The 10147-nt window shown below is 36.1% G+C and overlaps 1 protein-coding gene across 1 annotated transcript; it reads right to left on the bottom strand.

Moving 5' to 3' along the window:
• Positions 1 to 2834: 2834 nt before the first annotated feature.
• Positions 2835 to 9603, bottom strand: LOC135595568 (nucleoside hydrolase 3-like). Its single transcript, XM_065086664.1, has 12 exons — positions 9393 to 9603; positions 9009 to 9188; positions 8822 to 8932; positions 8375 to 8704; positions 8049 to 8225; positions 7673 to 7960; positions 4923 to 5045; positions 4528 to 4725; positions 4212 to 4447; positions 3862 to 4066; positions 3455 to 3763; positions 2835 to 3377 (listed from the first exon to the last, which is right to left on the bottom strand). Exons 1-12 carry the CDS (start codon positions 9573 to 9575, stop codon positions 3093 to 3095), a joined length of 2625 nt encoding a protein of 874 aa, XP_064942736.1. The 5' UTR covers positions 9576 to 9603; the 3' UTR covers positions 2835 to 3092.
• Between the last annotated feature and the right edge of the window lie 544 nt (positions 9604 to 10147).

Below are 10147 nucleotides of genomic sequence, written 5' to 3' on the forward strand. Positions count from 1 at the left end.
ACCAGGAAATTCCAGCTGAAGGGTATCTATCATTGTATCTACTACATGTTATACCATGAAACTTTGTTGATATCAACAGTAGATACCACTGCCAACTCATTGAATTGCAGGTTCATATTTGTTTCAGATTTAATTTCTTAGTTTTAGTTGCTGAGCTGATGTAAATTTACCTCCCTTGTCTAAAGTCTCCGTTCTCAATAGTCAGTGTGTGTGTGTCTGCATCTACGTTTACATGTGCATGTGCATGCGAGTGAGTGCTCACGACCCTGACCTTGCCCCATCCAAGGCCTGGATTGACAACTCCACCCTTGAAAAGCTCAATGACCTCCAGGATGAACACTTCATGAATACAGGTGCCTGATTTGTCATCCCTTCTGTTAGGGATTTCTATTCTGTTTGTTTGTTTGTTTCAGTGCTATTTTCATCTCTTCTTCTTGTCAAGGATTATTTAGGTGGCTGTTGCATTGGAAGTTCATGAAGCGGATGTTGATGGAGATACAGGAGGTCGCTAGGGTTGTCCATTCCTGATAGGTGGTCTCCACTGTGGATCTGATTTAGTCTGGGAGGTATCTCAGGCAGTGGCCTATAACCGGACCATTGTACTACTCTACAAGAGCAGGTATTCTCCTAGTTCAAAGTCTTGTTTTATGTGGTTCGATATCTTTTGTTGCTTTCTTGGTGATTTCACACACATTTTTTTGGCAGAAGTTAAATCTTCTAGGATATATCAAATTGGTTTCATCTCCAGTCATTTTTTTTAAGAAAAGGGTGGATTCAGTGCACAAGGCTCCCACCAATGCGAGGTATGGGGAGGGTCAATAGACACACTATTAGATTTAAATAATTAAAAAGGCTGTTTCCAAGATTCTTTTCTTAAACTAAATTGATCTCTCTGGATTCTAGTGTTTCTGTATTGACATGTACAAAGGATGCTATTCTTTTCTGCTGTTGGAAGTTTATAGCTCTATGAGTGCTCAACTGATTCTCTATGATGTCTTTGTGAATTTATAGCATCTTTGGACCAACTGAATTGCCAGTAGTCCAGCTTATAATATGCTTGTCATGTTGGAGAACATGCGCTTCTTTGCTAGGAATTGTTTCTCCATTTGCATTGCTGATTAAAATGTACCCAAGGAAGATAAAAAGTGTCAACTTATTTGTTTATATTTGTTCACTGTTTGTTGCTTTCCTGTTCTGATTTGGTTCTATTGTGTTTTACTCTTATGTTGCCTGGAAGAGAGCTTCTACCATTTACCTGGCTACAAAGTTTCTATAGATAATCTCCGCCGACTTCCTCCCAAGTTATTGGTGTGCAACAGTTGTGCGGTTAAAGGAACAACTGTGGGATGCATCATTTTGGTTCTCAGAGATATACACCTGAAGGTGTCTCGTTTGGTTACACGCATCAGGAATGTATGGTATTTTACAAATTGCTTGAATTTATCATCTATTTTCTTCTATTTTTCCCCCAACTAAAGATTTGAAATTTCATGTGTCCTGTGCATCATCAGCCAATTCTATTATTAATATATTTGTCTTCAATTTCTTGTTTCCAAGTTCTGCTTGTAGTTGTTTGTTCTTAGATTTTGATTCTTGAGTTGTCCTTTGGGAGATATTTCTCTATAAGAATGAGGCCAGAAATATATAGTGAGCTTACTATAAAGCTTGGCCAAAAAATCTAAAAAACTTTGATTACTTTGATTGCCATGTCAAATCTTGTGAAAGAGACTAAAGGCCAAATATTTTAATGAGGTCACCTAAGGCTTAATTATATTAGGTTTTGAAGATAAATGCATATGCAGATGATCTGAAACGACAGAAGTAATTTTCTGGATAGATGATGGATACATACAAGGTGAACAAGTGGTGGCCGTATAAGATAATGAGATCAAAGAAAATTTCTGAGAAGAATTGATGTGCATTTAAAGATGTTATTAAAAGATGAAATTTGGTTTTGATATTATATTTGTTAGGTATGGTTACTGTATATCTTATAAGTCTGCAAAAGATGGAAGTTAATGGTTTTAGAATAATTATGACCAAGATAGACTATATTTTTTATGCAATGTTAGTATCAAAAATTGATATTAAAAGGATAAAAATTTCAGGTATCTTGGTTCTACTGGTCAACAACAATAGCAATAGCTGGCTTAAATTGATAGGTGTATCTAGGTTTAATAGTAAATATTGACTGGTGATGTGTCATACATTTTCTCTTGTTTTTTGTTTTAGAACTTGTCATGCCAATTTTATTATTTGTTACTAGTTTCTTGTTTCTTACCTTTTTATATTCATGTGTCTCAAATAATATTTACAACCATTTTCATCTTTAGATTGTGCATATTCGCTCTGTTTAAATCTGCATGAAAGATTTGCCATCATCCGATCTACAAAATGTATCAAAAAATACTTGTTTATCGAACCTATATCATCTTTAGATTGTGCACCTGTTGCTTTAGCCTTTGCCAATCTGACTCGGCCTCAACTGATGGACGAAGCAATAGTAGTTCGAGGGAGGGCATCGAGAAAGGAGTCTGGAGGAGATCCTGTAGAAAAGTTTATAGCAGACCATGTTGACAAGACGATGATAACTTTAGTGATATCATTTTCTTTCCTCGTTACTTAGCGAAGCTTTCTTATGTATGGTTTGCGACATAAAGTTACACCAATTGATATCATTTTATGTTGTAAATAATACATACATACACACACAAATATAACCGTAAATAATACATCGATAATGAAATTTTAATTAAATAATATAATTAGGGTATTTTAATTGGCTAATGTTGTAAATTTCTTAGGGGAAAAAAATTAATGTTTATGGTAACATTTATAAATTGAGAAAAATGTCTGAAAAGAAAATAGGATTATTGTTAGCTATTTATTTAGTCCCAGAAGGATTAGTGAATTCAATTGCTTATAAAATCACAAACATTACTATGTAGATGTTTTGTGTTGCATTGGAAGCAAATACATGGATCTTTGTATGGCCTACAGGCATTTTACAGATCGTATACCTTTCATTTCTGTTTATTATTTGCATGCAAAAGAAACTTCCTATAGGGTATCATGCCGAATGTTCCACCGCTTCATTTAGGCGGTGTCCTCCATATCTTCTGCTGTTCCTCAAAGCTCCCAATCACTGCAGACTGCTGCTTATCACCTAACAAATCTCCAAGCAGCTTGTAATATGCCTCGCTGTCAAATTCATCCACTATGTTCACTAACTTTCCATATCTTTTGTCTACTGTAATCTGCCCGTCCAGGCTCATGTTCCCAGTTAAAACAGTAATCTTCTCCGTTTGCATCGTTGCGTTTAGTTTAGAATGTTCAACCAAGAAAACTGCACCAAGGACTTCCCCCAGAAATATTTCCTGCAGCACCACAAGAAAAAGAACAAACAGTAAGCGCACAATAGGATACAAGCGGCAAAGAAATGCTGGTAAACTACCATGTGATTGTATAGTTTTGGTTGCTTCTGCTGCAGTTTGTCGAGCAATGACAGCAAGCTATGTGCAAAAATGGACTCAGGAGTCTTCTCTGCAATCTTTAAGTTTTGTAAGGTCCTCTTAAAGGAGCTCACTTTCTGCTGAGCACTGAGAGGAATAAGCGTGATCCTAAGATTCGACTCCATTACCTTCTTCGCAGCTACAGGGTCAAGGAACATGTTGAACTCGGCGAACTCGTTCGAAGGAACCGTGAAGACGTTTCCTCTCTTATTTTTCCCATCGATCACTTGCCCACCGACTACGTAAACATCCTGCAATCAGAGAAGAAGTGCAAGAACTCTCTAGTTCAAGATTTTCTCCTTTCAGATCGATTCAAGAAACTATAAACTTATCAACAGATTCGACTGACCTGTATAACTTCAGCTGCACTTTTGTCCAGATCAATAATGTTGGCTAAGTTAGTAAGAGGTCCATTTGTCAGTACAGTGAGCTTTTCCCCTGGCTGCAGTGCCCTCGAGATGGACTGCCAAACTTCCAGAGCTAATGCCTGTCTAAGTTTAGGCTGATCAGTGTTTCCTAGTGCTCCAAACCTCACAGGATTTTCAACTGTGTAGCTGGAATAAATTGCAACATACTTGGCATTAGAAAGACACAAGTAAAGAATAAACATCAGAGTTAGTAATGCATTTCCTTCTCGACAGAAAGATCTAAATATTTCCTTTGAATCCAACAGCCGTTGCAGGATGCAAGAAAATGTACCTCCTGGGACTCCGGGGCAGTGTTCGACCAAGTCCATAGAGTGTATCGGAGTCGAGAAGTCCACCACTGCCCTGTGGAATGGCCTTCACGTACTTGCATCCGAGACTTGGTGCGCCTAAAGCAGTGAGATTTCCCAGACCAACCGGAACATCATCACGGCCCATCATGTGCAGCACATCGTAGATGATGTCTATGGTGGCGGCGGTTGCCCATCCATTGCCGCTCACTAGTATTCCCTATGAACAAAGACGATGACAGCAACAAGGATTAGAATTGGTATTCATGTTTTCCTTAAGTTCATGCATCAGACTGCAACCTTGAGGTCTACGATATCCACAGGAGCTTTGAGCAGATAGATGAGTGCAATGAAGTCTCCAGCGCTCATGTCCATGTCCAACACCACCGGCCTTCCCCGCGTTCGACTTGTACGATTTGGCTTGTAGAGGATTTCTCTGTAAAACGGGAACTCTGTTGTGAAGTTGAAACGCCCAGATGGGTGGTGGACATTGAGAACCTGCGTTTCAAAGCGAGCACGCTGTTATGTTTCAGGTATACTTCATTGCAGACATGGAATCATCTTAAGTCTGTGACATGATAAATTTGAAATTTCAAAGCATGTAGAAATGAAGCTTTTCTTGCATCTGGAATACAGATCATTTATTCACATGGTGGTCGATGTAACATGAACAATCACTGGTTCCAAACACTTACATCCAGAAAGCTTTTGAAGAACTGCCTGTTTAATGGACTGTGAACATCCTGGTTAGGTTTTGCTTCCTGTGCAACAAGTACTTGAACTGCTTCTGGACCGGCTACTTCCTTGGTGTACCCATCCTGTATGTGCAATACCCTCAAATATCACTAATTGAAAGTGCAGAAGATAGTGCGGGAAGGAAGAAGATGTTGGAACTAAATTTGTGAAGACAGTAAGGATGTTCATTCTTTCAAAAAAAATTAAATATATTAAAAATTTATAAAATAAATCAAATTGACTATTGATTATCGAGAAAAGTTTCTTGAAAAAGAAATATTCATATTTTACGAGGATTATATAAATCTGGGCTACGAAAGATATAAAGTTTTTAAGTAAAACATAAAATATTTTTATCTTATCCTTACTCGTCATTTGTATGATAGCACTATCTCTTCTCCTTATATAGTTCAATATTCAGTATCTAAATTCAAATTAAGCTAACACCTCTTCCTTAAGTACCATCTAATGATATATGGTGTATCAAAATGACGGTTCTTATAGGCTCCTATGATATATGAAAGTTTGTAGAGGATGGAATTGTTTAATCATATCCAACAAAAGAAGGAATAATGAATATAGAAGTAAGAAAATAACTCAAAAATTAAAGGGAGAAAAAGAGAAAAATCTTTATTTATGATTTACCGAGGGCTTAATGATACAATATTCAAGATCATTATTTCAGCAAAAACTTCAAAAGAGGATTGAGAAATACTTCAACAAGCATTTGATGGTATGGATAAGGTAAAAAAGTTCTGTTTCTTCTAGTTTTATGAGTTGAGTTTGAAAAATTACATTACGGTACTTGAATTTATTTTTGTTTACTTTTTAAAAAATATTTTCTATTATTCATCAAATAAGATAAAATAATGAATAACTAAGTGATCAAATAGAAATAAAAAAAAATACTAAGATCTCTAGATCCAAAGTTTAATTTTATTATTAGAGCGATTGAAGAGTCTAAATATTTGAAATAAATATCTTTAAAACAACTAATGAGTTTTCTTCAAGTTCATATACAAAGACTTATAAAAAGAGAAGAAGTCAAATCTATAAACCAAGCTATTCTTGAAAACAAAAGCAAATAAAAATCTCAAAAAGAAAGAGGTTGTGGACAAATAGGAAGAAAAGACAAAATTCAAATTAATCAAGAATCTTAAAACAATATAGGTAATAAAAAAATTATAACCAAAGAGGTCGATGTTATGGTCGAGAACATGACTAAGGCCACGAACATGGTAGAAATTATAAAAGGTCTAAAATAATGTTTGCAAAAGATATGGATAGTGCTCCTTTGAATTTTATTATAATCCTAACAATAAAGGTGATAAGATAAATTTTGTAAAAAAAAGAGATGTTAAGTTTAATAAACAATAGATTTAGAATCAGAAAAATAATAAGTATCATTGTTGTATCAAGTTGTGAAGGAACATCTTCTTATGTTTGTTATGAGATATAACTAAGAGAACTACTCCAAGAACTTCGCGTGCCATAAGAAAAATTAATTAAGATTTATGTTGATAATAAGTCAACTATTTCCTTCTAAGAATTCAGTCTATTATAAAAAATTGAAGCATAACGACACTAAATTGACCAACAAAGATAAAGGTAAATTATTTAATCCAACTTATTATCGACTTGATATATTATTTGGAGTTTGTTTAATAAGTATATATATATATATATATATATATATATATATATATATATATATATATATATATATATATATATGTGTGTGTGTGTGTGTGTGTGTGTGTGTGTGTGTGTGTGTGTGTGTGTGTGGGGAAGCTCTTGAGACATCTCATTTAAAGGTTACTAAAAGAATTTTATAATATATTAAAGGAACAATTGATTATGATATATTATATTCATTATCTATAAGGTTAGAGCTCATTGGATATAATGACAGTAATTGAGTCGGAAACTATGATAGTAGGAAATGTATAATCGAATTTGTATTTTATCTTGGTGAAGCAACATTCATATGGTCTATAAAAAAACTATCATTGTTGTATCAAGTTGTGAAGGAACATCTTTTTTTTTTTTTTTTTTTTGAGATATACCTAATAAAACTAATCCAAGAACTTTGTGTGTGGAGAAGTTAATTAAGATTTATGTTGATAATAAGTCAACTATTTCCTTCTAAGAATTCAGTCTATTATGAAAAATTAAAGCATAACAACATAAGATTTTTTGTAAAAGACCATACCAAAAACAAATAAATAAAGTTATTTCATGCTAAGACAAATGAACAAGTGGCTTATATACTTACAAACCTCTCCAATTTGAAGTATTTCAATAACTTCGAAAAAATCTTGATATGTTAGATGGAATAAGTTTAAGCGAGAAGAATATTGAAATTAAATTTGTCAAGGCATTATAAAGATATTTATTATATCAAGAGGTGAAATACGTTAATGACATATAAAAGAATAAATTAAATTGACTATTGATTTTTCAAAAAAAATTTAATGAATGAAATGTATCATGAGGACTATGTAAACCCTAAGTGTTAGATCATGAAAGAAATAAAAGTTTTGGGTGAGATATAAAATATTTTATTTTATTTTTACTTTTTGCTTGTGTGATAGCTGTATTTCTTCTCGTCGTGGTAGTTCAACATAAGAAACAATGAGGCATGCAAACGTTTTACTGTAGCCATGGAATGCGGCATATGGATTCCCATACTGGTAAAGGTTGGAGCTACCTGGCATATCCCTCTGTCACTTCCCTTCACAATGCAAAATGGATCTTGAAGGCCAGTTTGAACATGACCACTGTGCACTCCACCTTTCTGCAGATTGAACTTTGGAACGGCACGCCCATCAAAAAAGGGATTGGAGCCATCACTCACACCATATGGTTCGTTTGAAGTAACGACTGTTATGTTCAGATATTTCATCTCTGCGAATTCATTCTCACCATCATAGTTGTCCGCTTTGCTCATGATCGATATGGCCACACCAGAAGCGAAGGAGTCCCACATGAAGTAGCTCTGCAAATAGAGTCCAAATGACAAGCTGCCCGTGATCAGAAAGCATTTCACCAGGCAAGTACTGATAGAAACCTCATGAAGAACTCACTGTGTAGAACTGGTTGTCGAACCAGTTATCCCGAATGATTTTTAGAGATTTGAAACAGTATTGTGCCTCAAATGTTTCTTGCTGCTGTTGGAACACATCAAAGAATTCCTCATTGACGGGGATAGTGTTGGTTGAATCAAGTGGAACGAGAGTAACTGGAATCCCAGCATGAAAGACCTGCCTCAATGCAGTAGACATCAAATGAACTAATCTTTCTGTGTTTATGGAAAATAAATTAGAACTTGCACTGCACACAAGCAGTAATGATTGATTCTAGCAGAACTGTATTCAACTCAAAACAGATCCATGTATGACGGACTATTCACCTGGTATGCAGCAAAAGGATCTCCAAATATATTGAACTCTGCATAAGGATTGCTGGTGTATCCTGTAAACAGGTTCCCCTTATCGTCACAGTGCTGACGATCGCAAGAAGTGCTTGCATTGTTTGTGCAGCAAGGGTTCTTCGACCTTACACCACCTCCCATAATATAGATGTGCTCGATGTTCTTCTTCAGTTGTGGGTTTGTCATGAGAAACAAAGCAATGTTGGTGTGAGATCCAATAACAAAGAGCACAGTAGGGCCAGCAGAGACTGTGTCAATCAGGACTTTTTGAGCTGTGGGTTGCTGAAGAGGAATGTAACGCCTTCTGCCCTGGTGTTTTCAGGCACAAGCAGGATGTAGGCATCAGATCATTGAGAAGACCATGAAAGGTCGAAGAGCATGATCATGAACTATCAGAATTCAACCATTACTAGTTGGATTGAGTACCTGTGGGAGGAAGCTCCTACGCAAGCCATAGTTAGTGTTGACATCTAATCCTCCATGACCACCTACCGGAATCGCTTGTCGATAACGGCAGTCGCCTGCCGTCGACATGCCCTGAGATTTGCCCACGGTTAGCGCCTGGTTTCGCAGAAGCCGATAATATATATGAAGAAGAACCATGTAGATGTACCTGTTCTATTAGAGGGAGATAGCCACCAACATGTGGGAGTATGGTGCCGTCGTCCAGTATTCCACCATCACCTCCGACTCCGACGGGAATGTCGTCCCGGTTCATCATGTAAAGGATGTCGTACACATGATTGACAGCATGCCCTGCATCGGCCCATGCATTCGCGCTAATCGTAATAGCCTGAAATGATCATGCACGCCACCCAGAATTATGAAAGCAAATACAACTCCATGAGGATTAGGTTTAAACTTTTGATTCATGAGTTCTATTCTTCACTGCGGAAATGGAGATCACGACTGCAGGTACGGATGAGAAAACAGTCCCTTTGATCGGACATCACTGACACAAGCAATGCCATTACTGGATGAATGGCGGGAATCATACCTTGAGGTCGAACTGCGATTGGTTCTGCTTCAGCAGGTACAGAAGCGCAAAGAAGTCATCGGTATCCACGTCCGTGTCCAAGAGAATCCGGCGAGGATTCGCATCCACCACGCAGGATTTCCAACCAAGGAATTCCATCAGCACAAGGAACAGAAGCGCGACACTCCTTCCGGTTCTCGTCATCTCTTCCCCAACCGAGCATGCAAAAGAATCACCAACCTCTCAACTTAAATACAAGACGATTCTTGACCTCCAAACACATTCACAACGGACTCGTTCTACAAACGCACACAGACAGAGGTGAAGAGAAGAAGGATGAGAAACAAGCTGGGAGGTTACTGGAATTCTAAATCAAACAAGCTGGTTGTTTCATCTCTTTTCCTTTTCTATTTCAAGTGAGGTATGGGTGGACCAAAGATAAGGCCACCATACATCTACTATGACAATCTGTTAGTCAAACATAAGTTGTCATACCTCATATTTATAAAAATTAAATCATTATCTAAAAATCTATAATTTATAAAATGTTTTTTAATTCAAAATTGATGCCTTTACAATATTAAATATTTTTATCTAGAAAAAAGATTTAACTTTTTGTGAATGTCATAAATGATAAAAAAATATTCTCCATCTAGACATTAAAACTATTACAAATTAGTATGACACTCTAAAAACAAATATAAAATAAAAACATATCAATAATTATACAAGTTGATAAAAATTTTGAAAAAAATTATAAAAATTATATTCAAGAA

Source organism: Musa acuminata, chromosome BXJ1-10 (genome assembly GCF_036884655.1).
Source record: "Musa acuminata AAA Group cultivar baxijiao chromosome BXJ1-10, Cavendish_Baxijiao_AAA, whole genome shotgun sequence".
Classification (NCBI taxonomy): domain Eukaryota; kingdom Viridiplantae; phylum Streptophyta; class Magnoliopsida; order Zingiberales; family Musaceae; genus Musa; species Musa acuminata.

What these genes read in the sequence shown, in the direction of transcription:
- LOC135595568 (XM_065086664.1), bottom strand. Translation starts at nt 9,575, where the DNA reads ATGACGAGAACCGGAAGGAGTGTCGCGCTTCTGTTCCTTGTGCTGATG. An exon ending in CTGCCCCGGAGTCCCAGGAG is followed by an intron (nt 4,067 to 4,211) that starts GTACATTTTCTT and finishes AATTTATTCCAG; the next exon opens with CTACACAGTTGAAAATCCTG. An exon ending in CAAAACTATACAATCACATG is followed by an intron (nt 3,378 to 3,454) that starts GTAGTTTACCAG and finishes GTGGTGCTGCAG; the next exon opens with GAAATATTTCTGGGGGAAGT.